This window comes from Colletotrichum jinshuiense, chromosome 4, assembly GCF_051148585.1.
Source record: "Colletotrichum jinshuiense chromosome 4, complete sequence".
Classification (NCBI taxonomy): domain Eukaryota; kingdom Fungi; phylum Ascomycota; class Sordariomycetes; order Glomerellales; family Glomerellaceae; genus Colletotrichum; species Colletotrichum jinshuiense.
In genome coordinates, this window is record NC_139311.1 from 1,422,347 (window position 1) to 1,443,439 (window position 21,093).

At 54.6% G+C, this 21,093-nt stretch overlaps 2 protein-coding genes across 2 annotated transcripts; both read left to right on the forward strand.

Annotated features, from left to right (window-relative positions):
* Window positions 1-339: 339 nt before the first annotated feature.
* Window positions 340-7,449, forward strand: EsH8_IV_000361 (U4/U6-U5 snRNP complex subunit PRP8; the record flags this gene model as incomplete). The annotated part of the gene is made up of 1 exon (XM_083265251.1): window positions 340-7,449. The coding sequence occupies one exon, from the start codon at window positions 340-342 to the stop codon at window positions 7,447-7,449; it is 7,110 nt and encodes a 2,369-aa protein (XP_083124146.1).
* Window positions 7,450-16,070: 8,621 nt separating this feature from the next.
* EsH8_IV_000362 (SANT/Myb-like DNA-binding domain-containing protein) lies at window positions 16,071-16,943 on the forward strand (the record flags this gene model as incomplete). The annotated part of the gene is made up of 2 exons (XM_083265252.1): window positions 16,071-16,709; window positions 16,809-16,943. The coding sequence occupies 2 exons, from the start codon at window positions 16,071-16,073 to the stop codon at window positions 16,941-16,943; spliced, it is 774 nt and encodes a 257-aa protein (XP_083124147.1).
* Between the last annotated feature and the right edge of the window lie 4,150 nt (window positions 16,944-21,093).

Sequence of the window (21,093 nt, forward strand, 5' to 3'; positions counted from 1 at the left end):
TCATCGTCTTCCCAAAGGGGCTAGTGCTTTAATGCTTCCTCGTCCTGGCAGGAGAGCTGCATAGCCAAAAATTTCGATGGCGCGGCGAGGTTCATTATCGATGAACTAATCAACCATCGCCTACTATCAACAACATCGCGACGTCGGTCATCGCTGTCAATTTCTGCGGGACCTGACGATCAACATTTTATCTGCACGCAGCTCCATGCCGATATCCCCGATCGATTGGAACTGCGCTGCGCCTTCAATAACGACTTTCGCGTCTTGAAAGTCGCGACTGCGACTCCTCGACTTTGACGACATCCCACGCACGCGAGACGAGTCTACCATCGAGTCGAGATGTCCTTCCCCCCGCCACCTCCCCCCGGATGGGGCCCTCCTCCGCCGCCTCCCCCTCCGCCATCATCATCTCTCCCTCCACCACCTGCTGCACCGGCTCCCCCGCCGCCAGGTTATCGCCCCCCGACCGATCCCCAGATCGCCAAGTTTGCTCAAAAGAAGAAGGAATGGCTTCGAAGTCAGCGAAACCGATTTGGCGAAAAGCGCAAGGGCGGCTTTGTGGAAACACAGAAGGCGGACATGCCCCCGGAACATCTGCGCAAGATCGTGAAGGATATTGGCGATGTGTCGCAAAAGAAATACACCAGCGACAAGCGCAGTTACTTGGGTGCTTTGAAGTTCATGCCCCATGCTGTCATGAAGCTCCTTGAAAACATGCCCATGCCGTGGGAGTCCGACAGAAAGGTCAAGGTTTTGTACCACGTCAACGGTTGCTTGACGTTGGTGAATGAGATCCCGAGGGTCGTAGAGCCCGTCTTCTTCGCGCAATGGGCAATGATGTGGACTTTCATGAGGAAAGAGAAGGCCGACAGACGTCTCTTCAAGCGCATGAGATTTCCTCCCTTTGATGATGAAGAGCCACCTCTGTCATGGTCCGAGAATATCGAGGATGTTGAGCCTCTAGAGCCCATCCAGATGGAACTCAATGAGGAGGAAGATGCCGCCGTGTATGAGTGGTTCTACGACCACAGGCCACTTTTGGATACCCCCCACGTGAATGGTCCGAGTTACCGGTCGTGGAATCTCAACTTGCAGCAAATGGCTACTCTTTTCAGACTCAGTCGGCCTCTCATTTCTGACGTCGTGGACAAGAACTACTTCTACCTCTTCGATCGCAAGAGCTTCCTTACCGGAAAGGCTCTTAATGTCGCCTTGCCTGGTGGACCCCGGTTCGAGCCTCTCTACAAGGACATCGACCCCAACGACGAGGACTTTGGAGAGTTCAACGCCATTGATCGAATCATTTTCCGAAATGCCGTCAGGACCGAGTTCCGCGTGGCTTACCCCTACCTGTACAACTCCTTGCCCCGAAGCGTTCACCTGGCATGGCACTTGCACCCTCAAGTCGTTTTTGAACGATCAGATAACCCCGATCTCCCCGCCTTCCACTTCGATCGGAGAATCCACCCCATTTCCTCTCGGGCGGTGGCACCAAAGAACCTCACAGTGAGCCACGAGGATGAACTGTTTGGTCCTGGTAACAACGAGGAGCCAGAAGATGACGCATTCGAGCTTCCCGCCGAGATGGAACCCTTCCTCGGTGATGAGGAGCTCTTCAACGAGGACACTGCATCGGCAATCGAGCTGTGGTGGGCTCCGTTCCCCTTCGACCGTCGATCAGGACGGATGGTGCGTGCGCAGGATGTCCCTCTTATCAAGCAATGGTACTTGGAGCACCCTCCGTCCGACAAGCCGCCGGTCAAAGTCCGTGTTTCTTACCAGAAGTTGCTGAAGAACTTTGTTCTGAACGAGCTTCACAAGAAAAAGCCCAAGTCACAGCAAAATCAAAACTTGATGCGCAACCTTAAGCAGACGAAATTTTTCCAGCAGACCGAAATCGACTGGGTTGAAGCAGGTCTTCAAGTCTGCAGGCAAGGCTTCAACATGCTTAATCTCCTGATCCATCGCAAGAACCTCACTTACCTCCATCTCGATTATAACTTTAATTTGAAGCCCGTCAAGACCTTGACCACCAAGGAGAGAAAGAAGTCTCGTTTCGGAAACGCATTCCATCTGATGCGTGAGATTCTGCGGTTGACCAAGCTGATTGTGGATGCTCAAGTCCAGTATCGGTTGGGCAACATTGATGCCTTCCAACTGGCCGACGGTATTCTGTACGCTTTCAACCACGTTGGACAGCTTACCGGTATGTACCGTTACAAGTACAAGCTCATGCACCAAATTCGATCCTGTAAGGATTTGAAGCACTTGATCTACTACCGGTTCAACTCAGCACCAGTCGGCAAGGGCCCTGGTTGTGGTTTCTGGGCCCCTGCCTGGCGTGTTTGGCTCTTCTTCATGCGAGGTATCATCCCGCTTCTTGAGAGATGGCTGGGCAACCTGCTGTCCCGTCAATTCGAAGGTCGCCACAGCAAGGGCGTTGCCAAAACCGTCACCAAGCAGCGCGTGGAGTCGCATTTTGACCTCGAACTGCGTGCTTCTGTGATGGCTGATCTCATGGACATGATGCCTGAGGGTATCAAGCAAAACAAGGTCAATACCGTCCTCCAGCACTTGTCCGAGGCGTGGAGATGCTGGAAGAGTAACATTCCCTGGAAGGTGCCCGGCTTGCCGGCACCTATCGAAAACATCATCCTGCGTTATGTCAAGGCCAAGGCCGACTGGTGGATCTCTGTTGCACACTACAACCGCGAGCGTATTCGCCGCGGTGCAACTGTCGACAAGACGGTAGCCAAGAAGAACGTCGGTCGGTTGACTAGACTCTGGCTCAAGGCCGAGCAAGAGAGACAGCACAACCACATGAAGGATGGTCCGTACGTTTCCTCCGAGGAAGCTGTTGCAATCTACACGACTACTGTTCACTGGCTGGAATCTCGCAAGTTCTCTCCCATTCCCTTCCCCAGTGTGTCTTATAAGCACGACACCAAGATCCTTATTCTTGCTCTGGAGCGCTTGCGCGAGGCATACTCTGTCAAGGGACGTCTGAACCAGAGCCAGCGTGAAGAGTTGGCCTTGATCGAACAGGCCTATGACAGCCCGGGCACTACGCTCGAACGTATCAAGCGTTTCCTGCTCACACAGCGTGCCTTCAAGGAGGTCGGCATCGATATGAACGACAACTACAGCACCATCAACCCCGTTTACGATATCGAGCCCATTGAGAAGATCAGCGACGCCTACCTCGATCAGTACCTGTGGTACCAGGCTGACCAGCGACACCTGTTCCCTGCTTGGATCAAGCCCTCAGACTCTGAGGTGCCGCCACTCCTGACATACAAGTGGGCTCAGGGCATCAACAATCTTGACAAAGTCTGGGAAACCGAGAACGGCGAGTGCAACGTCATGATCGAAACAGAACTGTCCAAGGTCTACGAGAAGATCGAGCTGACCCTGCTGAACTCGCTTCTCCGATTGATCATGGACCACAACCTCGCGGATTACATCACGGCTAAGAACAACGTGCAGTTGACTTACAAGGATATGAACCACGTAAACAGTTACGGCATGATCCGTGGCCTGCAATTCTCGGCATTTGTCTTCCAGTACTACGGCCTCGTGCTCGATCTTCTTCTCCTTGGCCCCCAGCGAGCCAGCGAGATCGCAGGTCCGCCTCAGAGCCCTAACGACTTCCTTCAGTTCCGTGACAGGGAAACCGAAACCAGACATCCTATCCGTCTTTACACTCGCTACATTGACAAGATCTGGGTTTTCCTGCGATTCACCGCCGACGAGTCACGAGATCTCATTCAACGGTTCCTCACCGAACAGCCTGATCCCAACTTTGAGAATGTCATCGGCTACAAGAGCAAGAAGTGCTGGCCGCGTGACTCACGTATGCGTCTCATGAGACACGACGTCAACTTGGGCAGAGCAGTGTTCTGGGACCTCAAGAACCGATTGCCTCGTTCCGTTACTACCATCGAATGGGACGACAGCTTCGCCAGCGTCTACAGTCGCGACAACCCTAACCTGTTGTTCTCCATGTGCGGTTTCGAGGTTCGCATTCTGCCCAAGTGCAGGAATCAGAACGATGACTTCTCGGTTAAAGACAGCGTTTGGTCCTTGGTGGACAACACCACGAAGGAAAGAACGGCTCACGCATTCCTTCAAGTGACGGAGGAGGACATTCAGAAGTTCAATAACCGCATCCGCCAAATTCTTATGTCCTCCGGATCGACCACATTCACCAAGATCGCCAACAAGTGGAACACGGCGTTGATTGCGCTCTTCACTTACTACCGCGAGGCAGCAGTGTCAACCGTCAGTTTACTTGATACCATTGTCAAGTGCGAGACCAAGATCCAGACCAGAGTTAAAATTGGCTTGAACTCGAAGATGCCGTCTCGTTTCCCTCCAGCCGTATTCTACACCCCCAAGGAACTGGGAGGTCTGGGTATGATTTCCGGTTCGCACATCTTGATCCCGGCCAGCGACAAGCGGTGGTCAAAGCAGACCGATACTGGCGTTACCCACTACCGCGCCGGTATGACGCATGACGAGGAAACGCTCATCCCCAACATCTTCCGCTACATCATCCCTTGGGAAGCCGAGTTTATTGACTCGCAGCGAGTATGGACGGAGTACTCTCAGAAGCGTATGGAGGCCAACCAGCAAAACCGTCGTCTGACCCTGGAGGATCTCGAGGACAGTTGGGATCGCGGTCTCCCCCGTATCAACACACTCTTCCAGAAGGACAGGAGTACTCTGAGTTTCGACAAAGGTTTCCGCGCCCGTGCCGAATTTAAAATTTACCAGCTCATGAAGAACAACCCGTTCTGGTGGACTAGCCAGAGACACGACGGAAAACTTTGGAATCTCAACGCGTACCGTACCGATGTCATCCAAGCACTTGGAGGTGTTGAAACCATCCTCGAGCACACCTTGTTCAAGGCAACTGGTTTTCCCTCTTGGGAAGGCTTGTTTTGGGAAAAAGCGAGCGGCTTTGAAGAGAGCATGAAGTTCAAAAAGCTCACGAACGCCCAGCGATCCGGTTTGAACCAAATTCCTAACCGTCGGTTTACTCTGTGGTGGTCCCCCACCATCAACAGAGCCAACGTCTATGTCGGTTTCCAGGTCCAGCTGGATCTTACCGGTATCTTCTTGCACGGCAAAATTCCCACACTCAAGATCTCGCTCATTCAGATATTCCGTGCCCATTTGTGGCAGAAGATCCACGAGTCTGTGGTCATGGACTTGTGCCAGGTCTTTGACCAGGAGCTTGAGTCCCTTGGCATTGAGACGGTTCAGAAAGAGACGATCCACCCCAGAAAGTCCTACAAGATGAACAGTTCTTGTGCCGACATTCTGCTCTTCGCCAGCCACAAGTGGAACGTTACCCGCCCCTCGCCATTGTTCGATACCAAGGACGTCATCGAGCCAACGACGACCAACAAGTTCTGGGTTGATGTTCAGCTCAGATACGGTGACTACGACTCCCATGATATCGAGAGATATACCCGAGCGAAGTATCTCGATTACACAACCGATAGTGCCAGCATCTACCCCTCGGCGACTGGTCTTATGATCGGTATCGATCTGGCGTACAACTTGTACTCTGCTTACGGCATGTACTTCCCTGGTCTGAAGGTTCTCGTCCAGCAAGCCATGGCCAAGATCATGAAGGCCAACCCGGCACTTTATGTGTTGAGGGAGCGCATCCGCAAGGGTCTCCAGCTTTATGCCTCTGAGAGCAACCAGGAGTTCCTGAACTCCCAGAACTACTCTGAGCTCTTCAGCAACCAAACGCAGCTGTTTATTGACGACACCAACGTTTACCGTGTGACTATCCACAAAACTTTTGAGGGTAACTTGACAACCAAGCCCATCAATGGTGCCATCTTTATCTTCAACCCCAGAACCGGCCAGTTGTTCCTGAAGATCATTCACACCAGCGTTTGGGCTGGTCAGAAGCGACTGGGTCAGTTGGCGAAGTGGAAGACGGCCGAAGAAGTCGCCGCCCTAATCCGCTCTCTGCCCGTTGAAGAACAGCCGAAGCAGCTCATTGTCACCCGCAAGGGTCTGTTGGATCCTTTGGAAGTCCATCTCCTTGACTTCCCGAACATCTCCATCAGAGCCTCCGAGCTGCAGCTGCCTTTCCAAGCTGCTATGAAGGTTGAGAAGCTTGGAGACATGATTCTGCGTGCTACCGAGCCGCAGATGGTTCTCTTCAACCTGTATGACGAGTGGCTCAAGAGCATCTCGTCCTACACGGCCTTCTCACGTCTTGTTCTGATTTTGCGTGCCCTTCATGTCAACCCAGACAAGACGAAGCTCATCCTCCGTCCGGACAAGACTGTCATTACCCAGGACCACCACATCTGGCCGACGCTGTCTGATGAGGACTGGATCAAGGTCGAAACGCAGCTGCGCGATCTCATTCTCAACGACTACGGAAAGAAGAACAATGTCAACGTCTCCAGTTTGACGAGCAGTGAAGTCCGCGACATCATCTTGGGTATGGAGATTTCTGCGCCTTCTATGCAGCGCCAACAAGCGGCGGAGATCGAAAAGCAGCAGCAGGAACAGCAACAGTTGACGGCTGTGACGACCAAGACACAGAACGTACACGGCGAGGAGATTATCGTCACGACGACGTCGCAATTCGAGCAGCAGACGTTCGCATCCAAGACGGAATGGCGCACGCGTGCCATTGCCACGTCCAACCTGCGCACCAAGGCAAACAACATTTACGTCTCGTCTGTTGATACCGATCTCGACGACATTACCTATGTTATGCCGAACAACATCCTCAAGCGATTCATCACCATCGCCGACCTTCGCGTTCAGGTTGCCGGATACCTTTACGGCTCGTCGGCGCCCGACAACGACCAGGTCAAGGAAATCAAATGCATTGTCATGATCCCGCAGATCGGCGGCCTGCGTAACGTCCAGCTGCCCCAGCAGCTTCCACAACACGAGTTCCTCGAGGGCATGGAGCCGCTCGGCGTCATCCACACTGCCTCCGGCTCTGAGCTTCCGTACATGTCCGCCGCGGACGTGACGGAGCACGCGCGCCTCCTGGACGCGCATCAGACCTGGGACAAGCATAACACAGTCACCGTCAACGTCGCGTTCACACCAGGCAGCGTCTCCCTGTCTGCCTGGGGCCTCACGCCCCAGGGCTACAAGTGGGGAGCAGAGAACCGGGACACGCAGAGCGACCAGCCGCAGGGCTTCACGACGTCCATGGGCGAGAAGCGCAAGCTGCTCCTCAGCCCGCGATTCCGCGGCTTCTTCCTCGTGCCGGAGAACGGCATGTGGAACTACAGCTTCATGGGATCGGCCTTTGCGGGCATGGAGAAGAAGTCGATCCACGTCAAGCTTGATACTCCCCTGCCGTTCTACAGCGACCAGCACCGCCCGGTGCACTTCCACAGCTTTGCCGAGCTGGAGGACATTTGGGTCGACCGCGTGGACAACTTCGCTTAAAGCGATCACCTGCACATATCAAGGCATGACGAAATTTGGGTTCGGGGGTTTCGAGATTGAACTTTTGACTTTTTTGAATTTTTTTGCTCCTTTACCTACCCAAAGTCGATGCCATGTCCGGCACTACATACACGCCTTGCCAAACAAACACCGAGCAGGAGGGGCCGATCAATGGAAAACTAATGGGTTGTACTGGTACATCTGGGCAAGGGAGGGAAATGATTCCTGCAGAATGTTTTATTGGGAGAGAGTGAGAGATGACAAACGAGAGGCAGGGAGGGAGAGAGAGAGAGAGAGAGCTGGCAGGGGAAGGGAAACGCGAGTACGCGAGGGGTGGTTGGCTGTGTGATTGGGGCATCTGGCGTTGATGGGTTGCAGCCGGGCTTGAAACCAATTGTACTTTTTTTGTCCGAGTATTTAAAAAAAGGAACTTCCATATCATGCAATCCATGGGTTGTCAAGAAAGTGACAGATTAGATGACGATCTTTGACAAACGTAGGAGTATCCATCGGCCAGTCGTATATACCTGCCGTAGAATAACTGCGCCTCCCACGACACCCCGTCATGCGCGGCCCAGGGCATTGGGACGTATTGTCGGTGGCGGCAATGCGATACCATGAATAGAAAATTCCGTCATCTTCTTCCAAGCCTTCCATGCAGCGGCTCATTTAGGAGATGCAGAGGGGGGAGGCAGGGGGGCCTGCCTTGTTGCGCGCATGCGGTTGGCATGCAGGTACGGACGGCGAGTGCCGAGAACGAAAGTGATCATCGGCAAACTGGCACCCCATTGACGGCCGTGAACGCGGGGCTTGGAACCAATGAGGGTGGTAGCTGCATGTGTGACGAATTTGTGTCACCTTTCACTTCTACTGTGGAGGCGACGTCGTCCGCCGGTGGTGGTCTTTGCCGTGACAAAATCCGCCGCCCGCGGGCCCAACCGTTGGAGTTCGCCATGTCGATGCTTGTTCCTCGGACGATGCTGGCTGCAAATGGCAAGGCGGCGGGAAGACCGCTGAAGATGGTGGGCAGTCTAATCGCTGATTCAGCGGGGTAGATGGCCCGGGCAAATTGGAGATTTCATGCATTAATGCGCCCGGGCGAGTTTAAGCAAAGGTCCCCCTTTTCAACCCTCCCCTGGCGCCAGACATTCGACGCCGATGCAACGGGAACGACCCCCTGGCTCGATCTGGAGCAGCTAACTGCCCTGTGGATATTGATGTTGGAGATTATAGCAAACAGTATAGGACTGGATGATGTGCGATATGTCGGCAGCGTAGGTGGAATATTGCCATGGGGAGCGAAAACTTGTTTCCGTCCCTCTCGAACCCATTTTTGTCCATGTGCTGTGACTGTGGCCATGGAATGAAACGTCATCGCGTTGCGGCATCCTGGGAGATGGGGTCGGGATGGGCTTAAGGTGCGGCTGATAATGGCGATTCATTCCGTGTTGGGTATCTCTTGGCCCAGGCCATCGGGAATGGGGGGTTCCTTCTGACGTCCTCGTTGGACGAACAAGGGTTCTAGAAAAGCAAAGGGTGGCAAGGCGCGGATATTTTTGGTCCTGGGGATGTGGCTGCTTTGGAAGACTTGATTGGCGATCCAAAAGGATGACGCCGCAAGCCAGCAGACGCGGAATGAGCCACATGGCGGCGCATGAAGGCGTCGAAATGACTTCTGGGTCAACCCCCGTCGGCCGAGGAGGAAGCCGCACTGGATTGGGCAACCTCTCCAGTGAGGTAAATGGGTAGGGACGAACTATTGAGCCTGGGGAGTGGAGATGAGGCAGCCCGGAGATGGTTCTGACTTTGGGTTTGGCTTTGCGTCTGCGTCTGCGTCTGCGTCTGCGTCCGCGCTGCGATGACCCGCCATTGCAGAGGAAGTCCGCTCGGCAGTTACCAGGATGCAGGCTGAAGCGGGCAGCTGTCTTGGCCTGGCTCCCAGCCGCATCGCTCGTCGTCTACTTCCGCAGAGCTGATGCGAGGACTCAAGCGGTATCGCATTGTTTGTCGCTCGACCAGGCACGCAGTACGTAGTGCAAGGTAAATCAAACGTAGGGGAGCTGTCGCGGATCTCAGGAGAGGCTCGGAATCGGGAATCCGGAGCAAACTCGCGACGTTGGCATGTTTAACCTTCAAATGGAGAGCAAATGGTGTGTAATTTCGACAGGGCTGGTTTCTAAAGGATCGCCAAAGTAAAATCGATGGTTGGCCTGTTGTTTAGCACGGAAACCCACCGAGTTTAGTGTAAGTCCTGACAGCCTCGGGTATCCTTTCCCGGGCGTCTCCAGCACTCCAACGGTGGGCTCATCCAGAGGGAGGGAAAAAAAATTTACTTCCAAAGCACCAAACACAAAGAAGACCCTGGAAAGAAATGGGTGGGTCCCGCATGCCGGAACGGACTGCTAGCCCGTTCAGGGGAGGGGAAGGGTTAGGGAACCCTGGAAACGCTGTGAGACCTGGACGGACAGAGACCAGAGCGATTCGGCAATGTAGCACGAAATGCATGAGCAATTGTCTGGCGGTTGCGATATGCGGGGTGTGGTAGATAGGGCAAAACCATGTATGTAACGCAAAAGGCACCCGGGTCCCGGTCGGTGCTGGGCCAGACGGTCGGTCTCTGGACCAAAGCGCCCAAACCGCCAAGCAGACGAAGGTTCGTCAAGCTTTGGGTTGAGGCGACGCGGACCTATGGGGGACCCGCGCGGCGAAGCAGGGACGGCGCTGCCACACAAGGACGGTCGGTCGTATGATGTTCTCCCTCTGAAGCACGGCAGCCTTTCGGGTCGAGTCCGGGGAGGCGCCCCTTGGTTGAGACCAAGACTCAGCCACAAGGGGCTTCCTGGGTTGAAAAGGCAATACCCATCTGTATCCGTGCAAGCACAGGGCTGGCTGTCATCTGGTGTATACCGACAGTCCGGACTTATCGGCAAGATATAGGTTTGCCGTGAGTTCGGGCCCCAAAACTAGCGGGGGAGGATGATCCCGGAAGTGTGTAAGAGAGGGCGCAAAGGTTATGCGCCACAAGGACGCGAACGCGACGACGCAAAGGCAAAGCGGCATTGTGTATGCTCGTGGGGGGATCGCGGTTCGGGAAGTGGATGACGGACGACAAGCAGAGTACACCCCAAGTACCCGTAGCGGACGTACGCTACATGGAGTAAATAGGTAGTAGTAGGGTGCTGCGCATGTGGGCGATGGGTTGCTGCCAGTCGCAACCGCAACCCTACCAAGCGCTCCTTAGCCTGGGCTGGGCTACCGAGATGCAAGCCATATGATGCATGCAAGATGCTGGTCAGGCATTCTGTAAGGGGGTTGCATGTCGCGAAGTAGTGTATGCGTACACTCATTAGTCTTTCACCCATGTGGTTGCGTAAGGCAAGATGAGCCCAAGAAGAGTACCCGCAAGAGTACAGATGGCTGACGTGCACAGGTGCCGGGGGTGTTTGGTGTAGGGGTGTGTTATTTATTGGCAATAGCAATATGTTGCTGCAGAACGAGAACCAGCGGGGGGGTGGACAATGGCGGGCTGCTGGGACAAAGGGTCTTGCACGAAGGGGGATCTGGACCTTGCAGATTGGCTGTTGGCTGTCTGTCTGTCGTGTGCGTATACACTAGGTACAGCCATGTGTGTTTGGGAAGTGCAGAGTTTGGTGATGGAGAATGGAGTAGGTATGGAGAATCACATCCCATCTCATCCCATCTCCAAGACAAAAACAGCGACGTGTTTCGGGTCCCTTAGCCGGCTACCGAATGCCAACCTCGGCGTAGTCCAGGTGTCAATATGTAGTGATGCAAGATCGTAGTTCCTGCACGTTTGTCACTTTTATCGCCTCCGCCTGGCATTTGGTTCTGGCTCTGGCTCTGGCTCTGGCTCTAGCTAAGCTCTGATCCTGACTCTAATTCAGACAACAGCAAGCCCAGGCCCAGGCCCAGGCCCAGGCCCCCCGGCCAAGGTAACAGCGGGTATCGGCCGCTACCTGGCCTCACTTGCAGGCGTAGGATCCTAGAACGGAGCCGACGTCAGGTGGGCGGGCAGGCACGGAGACCCTATGTGTACATATCCTTCCCCCTCGAGATGTTCAGATGGAAGGAAAGAAGGGCCCTCCTGGCTGGCGACATCTGACAAAGATATTGGAAAGAAACCTACGCCGAGGCAGCAAGGACCACGACACTGGATGTACGTGGAAGGCCCCCGTCCCGTGGTAAGGTAGGTACCTTGCGCAAATGGGGCCGAGTGGAGCACACAAGCCAAGTGCTGTTTCCGTTTCGCAGCTGGCCGGCCCCATTCCGTCAAATACACTCACTAGGTACCTAGTCGCTCCTGTCTACCTGTCTGTCCCCTGCGTGCTCTTCCTTCCAGTCAGTGTGTCCTGGGGGTGGGGGGGTCCCTATTTTTCTCCTCTTCCATTTTGTCTTTGTCATCTTTTTCGGCTTTTTTTTCTCTTTCCCGGTTCTCTGTTTTTTTTTTTGTCCCCCTATTGATGGGGTGAGGTGTGGTATGGATGGAAGGATGGATGGATGCTGTTCTGACGTCGAGGCTTGGCCCTCAATGCGGACTGTGCCTGCCCTGACCAGCCCGTTGAACTTTCCATTGTCTCTTGTCTGACCCAGCTGTCAAGTCTTAGCTAGAAAAAGAAGGGTGGGCGAGACCGTTTCGGACCGGCTTTGCGTTGTTGGAAGGGAAGCTGGCCCGGTCAGGCAGTCGAGGAAGGTCATGCCATACATACATACAATGTATGTACCTACCCACCTGGTCTGCCTTGGGAGTGACCTACCTGTTGGGCACGACCACGACCACGACCTGGCCAGTTTGGCGCCCGCCGCCTAATTACCTCAACACCGGCCAACTCGGGGAGGGGAGGGGAAATGTGCGAGTTGGCGGCTTCAATTTGGACCTGCATTCATCGCATATGCTGTGCCAATTCTTCCAAAATTCGCAATCTCTTCCTCACTCAATCATCTCCTCCCCCAACCACCTCAACACCTCCCTGACAATCGCGGCCCCCCTTGGTCATTCTCTGCCTATGCCTCTCTCGTCTCGTCTCATCCCGTCTGTTGTGCCCATGACCATCCGTCTGTCCTGCATTCCCAAATCTCCACCACTACTGCCATCACCGCCATCACCGAACCCGCCTTCCACGTCTGATCGTCGTCCCCCGTGCCCACAGACTCGAACGACTTGGCTGAGGCCCGGCCTGCTGGTTCGTGGCTCGGCTTTCAGGGAGCCAGCCCAAACGTCCCTCAATTCCAAAAAGAATACCTACCCCAACGGCGACGAAGAAATAAGGTGATCAGACGCTAGACTGGAGTCCCACTCCTTCTAGAAAGATTGCCCGGGATCCCTGGACCGCATAACTGATCTTTTAATTGCCAGGTATGCGTGAAACGCGTTTCCTTCATGCGATACCCGTTGACCCCCTGCCTCAGCTTCAAAATCAACCCCTCCCTTGACCCGTCTTGTCTCGACGAGGAAAACTTGCCCACCACCCGCGCCGCACCGCACCGCACCCGCGCCAGACTCCAGCCCAGGACCTCTACCATAGGTAACACACTACGTCGGCCATCTGCATCATTCCCGAGGCCGTCCGAGTGCCCTCCCTTCTCCCTCGTCTTCGTTCCACGTCTATTCGTTTAAGCGCCACCCTTACTGGTCTGATCAGGCCATACCCTCGATGGGCCAATGTATCCGAGGTACATTCGCTCAGCGAGCAAGCCGCTGTTTGCGCCGGCCTGCCATCAAGCCCCGAGAGCCTAGCAGGCGCATTGCGTCCGCCGCCCAGTCTCCCCTTGTTGCCGAAGGCCGGGGTTCTTGTCGCTTACATCCTCCCACCACCCTTCCGGCTTTTAAACAAACCGGGTGTGTGGGCGTGCGTGCCGTCGCAGGCTCAGCCATCTTTGAGATGTCTTCAGGTTCGCGGGGAGACGAGGGAAACAGGAGCTTCGGGCATCTGTACATACGCAAGTGCGCGCCCACGCAAAACGGATGAATCGTCGAGTCGAGCGAACCGCTATCATCCCATAAATTCGACGACGGCACCATCGTGTGGCCTGGTCGCCAAGTCGCACACGTCCCAAGTCCCAAAATCAATTTCCAACGAAGAAAGAAGAAAAAAAAGGTGTTACCCCACAGACTAACTACTCTGGTCATCCCTCCATCCCATCTTGTCGACGCGCGCGCCGCCCGCCTGGTCCATCAGCCGCCGCATTGCGGAACCAGAACCTCAACCGTGGCACCGCCGTCATCTTCATCTCGGCCATTTCCATTCACAGCCGCATCGATCATGGTTCTGCATCTCGCATTGTCATCTGCCTCCATGACCTGCCAGATACGACTGTATCGACCTCGAGGCGAAGGCCGACTGACACAACCTTTCTGGCCTTTGGGACGCAAATCCCCCTGCTGCGGACGTCTTCATCTTGGATTGACCGGGGTCACTTACCTCCTGGGATCAATGCTGCTCTCTTCCGAATCTGTTCCGAGTCTTTGACCAGGACTTCGAACGTGGTGGGTGCAAGCCGTCACTGCCACAGGCGGCAAAGGGAGATCAGGGCAAAAAATGGAAACGGTCTGCCTACCGATGCTGCGAGAGCCGGCATCTGCTCGTGTTGACCTTCTTTCTCTTTCTCACCCGGTAGTCCCTTGTTTCCACCCCTCGGCAATCTACCCACCAGGTCAAGTGGCTGTTGCAACCTTACCGTCTCGCTGGCCCTATCGCTTACCAGAGCGGCGATTACTCTTCGTGGTTCTGTTATACCCTCCCCACACCTGATATACCCCCTTCAGGGCCAAGGCATGACTTCTCTGTGCTCAACCAGCCATTCCCCTTTGCCAAAACCTGCTGTTTGCCCCCAACCTTCTCCACTGTGCCCTCCGGAATGGGCAGACCTGTCCAAGTTGTGCTGTTCGCTGCTGGCTACTCACCCAAAGCAACACCCTCGTCAAGGACGGCCGGGGGGGGGAGGGGTCCAGGTACTTGAGCTCCCGCACGCACACACACACACACAAGTCAACTGCCTTGAGCCAAGAAGTGGCCCCCGCCCCCTGGTCCTTTTCTCTCTCCACGGCAAAGGAGGGGGGCCCGGTAGCATGGGCGACCTTTTCTGAATAATTCACTTGTCACGCCCTTCCCAGCCAGCAAGCGCATGGTAAGGCTCGTTTCAGCTTCTATTCCTCATTTGGCTGGACGTGTTTGAATTCCTTCCATAAGTTTTCCGTAACTCCTTTTTCTCTGGGTCGCCTGGCCTCCTTTTCAAGGATTAGATCGAATCCATCCGGGGGTTTCTTAGAGTTGCCAAATTGTCCTGTGCCAGTCTGCCAATCATTCCGAGCTGGCTGCTGCTGTCACGCCCACCCCTCGCCCGTTGCATCACCACGGCCGGCCGGGGGCCCTCCTGCTTCTATATCCGGCAGCGAAACCCATGGCATAAGATCCCCGAATTATGCTACCGTCATCACTGGGCAAGGTTAACTTGAGTCTCCGCAACCTACTCAGGAACAGAATACGTCTCGCACATGGTGAATCGCTTATGTGCTTTAACTCAGCGATAAAAGCGGCGGTAGTTGGTGTACCCTCTTTCTTTTGCCTCACACCCCATGCATGCCCTTCTCTCTCTCACCCTCTCCCTCTCTCGTCACCTTCCCTCTACCCCCAGAGAGAGCCCACACGCAGCCCTCTATTCCTCTTTTCGATAAGGCACATCGGACGATATAATGCAGCCCTTGCCCACGTCCGCGCTTCCTCTCTTTTGACCCCTTCATTACTATATTACTTTGTCCAGGGCCGAACCGGAATTATACCAAATCAAGGGAAGATCCTGTGAGCTTAAACAGCGTGTGGCAGCAACCAGTTGAAAAAGGGTAGCATGGTTGCCTCGACTCTTATTTCGTCTTAATAATTTTTTTTTTCCCACCTGGCGCCAGTCAACGGAAACCATCCATCTGGCCGTGCAGACAGACAGCTCTCCACCAACGAACGAGGAGACTAATTCTACGAAACCGCAACACCAACTCCAGACCTCTCTTTCGTCCATCTTCATCATCATCGCCATCGTCTCCATCATCGTCGTCGTCGTCGTCGGCAACTAGTACCATAGTTTCCGGCACATACTCGGCCATCGCCACAAGAAATCAACACCCTCAATTCTCTTCAACAACCGCGACAATTCTTTCCACACCTCCTGGGCACGAATGTTCGCTGACTCTGGACGGGGGGTCTCATCACGGCGACACCATAGCGCTGTTACAGGATCACAGTTCGAGAGACTTCCGCCACCATCGCGACCCCGCAACGTCGCACCAACAACCCTCTCCTCTCCCGACGCCGCCCGAGAGGGCATTCGCTCAACCAATTCTTTCACTTCAGAGCCCGGCGACCGTCCAGAGCGGTTCGCTCTGGCGGAACCCATGCGTCGGAGGCACGCTGGCGGGCAACTATCGAGTAGGGGACTACAGTGTCGATTATTCTGCACAGGAGTCGCACCCGAGCGAGCAGAGTCAGCAACAACATGGTTATGACACGACCCCTTCCCATCAACATCATAGGAACTCGCTTCACCATGCAGCAGCCCATACGCCTGCTCTCCATGAGCCACCGCCAAGTCATCACTCACACCATCCAACCATGCAGCAGCAGCACCACTCCCACCACTCCCACCACTCGCATCACTCCCACCAGGTCCTAATGGATCCGGGGCACCAGATGGGCCACGCCCGGCACTTGGGCCCGCCTCATTACGGCGCTCCGGGTCCAGTCGTCGCTCCCCTATACCCGTCCATGTCGACTCCCACGCAATCCCATGCACCTCACGGGGGATCCAAACGAACTCGGCCAGACGACCTCGACCTTTCTGTTTCTGGAATGACTGACCTGGAACAAGCCGAGCTTGAGAGCATGCAGCAAACTCCTTTGGGCAATGCCTACGCGCAAGCATCAGTGCAGGCCCCTACCCACCATCACCATCGTCTTCCTGACACAGGTCCCCCGTCCAAGATGATGAGGCGGGATGATGAGGGCGGAGATAGGGGTGGGGCTCCGAGTGTCGTGGGACAAGCGGGCATGCCGGCTCCGGCACTGAGACCAAGGGGACCGAAGCTCAAATTTACACCAGAAGACGACCAGCTCTTGATTGACCTGAAGGAAAACAAGTCCCTGACCTGGAAGCAAATCGCGGACTTCTTCCCTGGCAGATCATCAGGAACGTTGCAGGTGCGGTACTGTACGAAGCTCAAAGCCAAGACAACGCAATGGACAGACGAAACGGTATGCACCCCCTTTCCTTGACTGAAAATTCTTGCGGTTCAATCAGGCGTGATACGCGACGAGACAGCGGGCACATGCTGATCAAACCTTCTCCTCCAGGACCAGAAGCTTCGCACTGCACTGCAAGACTACGAGAATGAGAAGTGGCGCATCGTGGCCAACAAAGTTGGAACCGGCTTTACCCCCGTGGCTTGTCGAGAGCGCGCGGAGGAGCTGATGGGTCCTCCCTTATAGCATTCAATGTCTCCACCGGGAGCTTCTGAGCCCCCGGCCGGAGACACCATCTACACGCAGCAGCTTCAGTGATGAAGAGGAGCTTGCCTTCTGCGATGATCTACATCATGCGACATGGAACGACACGGCCCATCTGGAGCATTCAGGTCGCCCCCGCAAACGCCCGCCTTCGATTTTAGACGTGGCGAGTTGGTAGCGGAGTGGACCTCATACTGAGTCTCTTGCGTCGTTTCGTGTATTAGCTTGGGTCGCCAACACCGGACCACACAGGGCCTGAAGAGTTGCGCCAGCTCTGTCTTGGGTTACCGGAACATGTCTCTTTGTCACCCTGTTCTTCGACTTCTACGCCATCTTCCCTACTTTACAGTAGCATTGTTCTTCTGTTTTGCTGGATTCCCCATCCGCCTAATTCTAGAGATACCCCCGGACACCACGGGTTACCTTATTTTATTTTCTCTTTTACTCGACCTACACCTTTATCTCAACTCATGACACACACACATTAGACTTGGGGGCGCACACCGAACCACGCAATACACGGCCATTTGTTTATTTTGTTCTTCTCGATGCTCCCGGGGACGACTTGTTGCTTTCCCGGCCACCGTCGCTGGGTTGCATCGATGTGTCTCAGACGCTTCCCGCATATCCGACAGTCTCCGTCCTGGAACACGGACGGCAGTCGGCACTAATCTTTGGCGGCTTTCACCAGAAACTTGCAACGAATACGGGGGGGGATCGTTGGTGGGTTGGCTTGGTATGGCGTCTCGCGGGTGGAAAATGGGTGGAGGCGGAGAGACGCATTCTGCATACATGCGCGGTTTAGGATCAACGATGATGTCCTTTTTTTTGATTTTTCTTTTCTTTTCTTTACTTGTACTTTGTCTGTCTATTCCCCCCAAAACGCTCCTTACATCTCATGCCCTCTGTTTCCCCATTTACTTCACCCCATCACTTTTGTATTCTACGCATCTGTAGCTATAACTATATTTTTGTTTTGTCTTGAATCCAGTAGTGGAGGGCAGCCCTTGCCAAACTGATGACACGAACTAAGTAGAGAGTGAACCGGCGGCAGGCTAACACCATTTCAGGGTTGGGTGTCGTTGGCAGTAAGTTGGCCCCGAACGGGGGGCTGAGAGAGGCTAGCCTGTACCAAAAAGAGAATGCATCCTGTAGAGTGCAGTGTCGTGGTGGCCTAGGCACCATGTATGTCATGCGGGCGGTATATCCTCCGATTTGCCTTGTTTCTCTTTTTTTTTTTTTTTTGTGAAATCCCTACAGGTTCCCACTGGTAATCGCAAACCTTCGCGTGCGTCCTCAGAAATCACCAGCATATATCCGTACCCAAAATTCTGTGAGTGATCGATGTGGACGAGAAGGGAGGGGGGCAGGACGGGCAGGAGGAGGGCGAGGGGGGGGCAGGCATCCATCTCCCGCCACATGTATGTACATGCATGCATTGCACAAAAGTCATGCAGCCGCTGCCACACCAGCAAGGTGCCTGATCCAGTCAGTACGCAGGCCCGTTGGGCACCATGTGTACACTAGTTCCCAAGGGCTTCCCAAGGGCCCAGGGATACATGGGGGGGTCCTACTCTCGAGGCCCAAAGACGGCCCGCGGGCTTGACGCGGGCTGTTGTGCGGCCTGGCTGGCGTTGACGTATGCGACCGTACCTTTTTTCTGTCTCTTCTTTTCTTTTTCTGCCCCAGCTAGTTGTGACATGAGCCGCTTCTCAGCGCCCTGTTTTTTGGGCACCCCAAAGAGTCGAGCTAAGCTTTGTGCTCGGCGTTCCTTCCCCCCCCTCCCCCAGGCTCAAAACAAAACTCCGGGGAAACTTCTAGGGGATCAAAGACGGCGTTGTTGCTAAATTCGGGCATGCGAAAGTGTTTGTGGTTAATGAGCGGTTGACGGGCGGTTGGAGGGGGGGGTGGCGGTTGCGTCCGTTTCATGCCGGCGTTAGGCGAGGGCGGCTTGTTAATCTCGGGCATGTCGCTATCGTTTGTTTTTTCCTTTCCTCGGCGCCTTTCCCACGTCCAGTATAGTTGGACATGTTAACCTGGCGAGTAATTCCGAGGAAGCAGTCGGTATAGGGAGAGATTGACAGGTCCGAAGAGAGCGCGGAGGCGAGGTAGGGAGAGACCAGGCCTTGCCTCCCCATTCCGGCACAGGGTTTACACATCCCCGTAAGCATACCAAGCAGGTTGGACCTTAGGGTTGGCCTGACCGGGGCAAGGCTTTGAAAATGTCCGCAGAGTGGACATCTGCTCCGCATGTGCCGCCCTTGGCATCATCACGCCGGAAGCCCCAAGGGCACTGTGCCCTGAGGGCTGCCCTGTTATGATGATAGACCTATGATCTGGGATTCGTGCTCTTGTAGCTCCAGTCATCGACGCTGGCCATTAGTCGCATGGCATCCCTCTTTCGTCTCTTTATCCACCCACGAAGACCGGTTTAGAAGCGGCTCAATCCAGGCACTAACGTTATAAGGCGAGGGAATTCTGATATATCCCCCCCTACCCTGTCATATCCCGGCACCAGCCACCCGTCAGAACTCATGACCAGTGAAAGAAGCGGTCAATCGCCCAGATGCCACATTTGTAGTTCCCACAGGGTGCCATGCCCCCTCCACTGGCAGATCGGTGTGAATTTGCGATGCATGCACGCGAGGCAAGTGTGTCGTGAGTCGCGCGTGGTGACATTGACGTGACGGGTTAGCCTTGGTTGAGAGGTTCCGCATGTTACCGCCTATGCAAAGTGATACTGCATCGTTGCATCGGTACACCAGGCTCGAGTAGTGTAGGCGAGCGAGGGTTAGGCAAGGCCAACCGCACCACGTTTGTGTCCAGTTGTCGGCTCCCGGCTCCTAGCCAGAAACCATGCTACCAATCACCACCCTTCCCCCTCACAGGTTTGCATTCTCTGATGTACATTTTTCTTAAAGCACCTATCCTCAGAGACTTTATTGCCCGGAAACCACCTGCTGGATGTGGGGGACCATCAGTCCGGGTGTCTTTTGGCACAGGGTGGACTATGTCTGATGGCGGAATCGGAGTCTTTGACTAGGTATGGTGCATGGCCCTTTTTGCGACTGTGACCTCTGCACCAACTAGTGGTAAGGTCGCCGGCCGCATCGCATAGTGTAGATCACGCAAGCCAAAACACCATGAACCACGGTTCTATGGTCGAGTTAGCGTACTAAAATCGCCATTTGTCTCATGCGGTGAGTTGCAAGAAATCAGAGACTTTCTTTACCCAATCCCCTCTCTCTTGTCTATGAGTGTCTGCGTGCTTATCCCGTCACTGTCTCATATTTTCTTCGGACGAATGTCAACAGTTAGCAAATTTAATGCCAGAACTAGCGGGCTCAGCGCATGAGACGCCGAAGGTGAAACCCTTGATGTGCGGTTGATAATGGGTTTCCGTATGTTAACTGCCGGGTTATTATAGTGGAAATGCTCGACCCCAACGCCAAGGGTTGCTGGCCCATGATTATCGAACGCGAACGAGGGCCCGTGGTTTTTGTATGGTCATTAAAACTTCATCGTAGTATTGTTGCACCCCGAGTTCCAGGGCTGATATGGAGGTCAGGCAGATTAATCGGTCGCGTGAATGGCACCGCAACCGAGATTGAAAACAGGCCCAACGACTTGGGAAAGAAATAAGTCCAGTCCAAAGTGCCTCAGACGTCTTAGTGTTGGGGCACTGCGGAAAGATGAAGATGAGAAAGGACGGTTCGGCAGGGAATCCATGGCCGGGCTGTTCTCTCAGTTGGTCCTCCGTGCGCCAGTCCGGAAGGAAAGCTTGGATCAAGCGGCTTACTGACGTTACCGTAGCCGGGGACCAACGACGGTCCAACAACGCTTGCGTAGGGGCGTCATGCGGGTCAACATTGGTGTAACCTCGATGAATTTGCTTGCCCTGGCAGTCACCATGATTTGGCCCACCAATATATCCATGGGTAGGGATGGTATATTTTGGTAGGATGTGTGCTTCTGGGAGTTTCTTTTTGCAATGTTCTCGGTTTTGCCTAGGTCACCGCCAATGCTTGCAAAAGAGGTGTTCTGAGCTTGGGTCGGAATTGAAGTCATCTATGATCTCCACAATGGGCTGAGGAGAATCCATCAGACAGGCATCGCCCAAAAATCTCCGTGA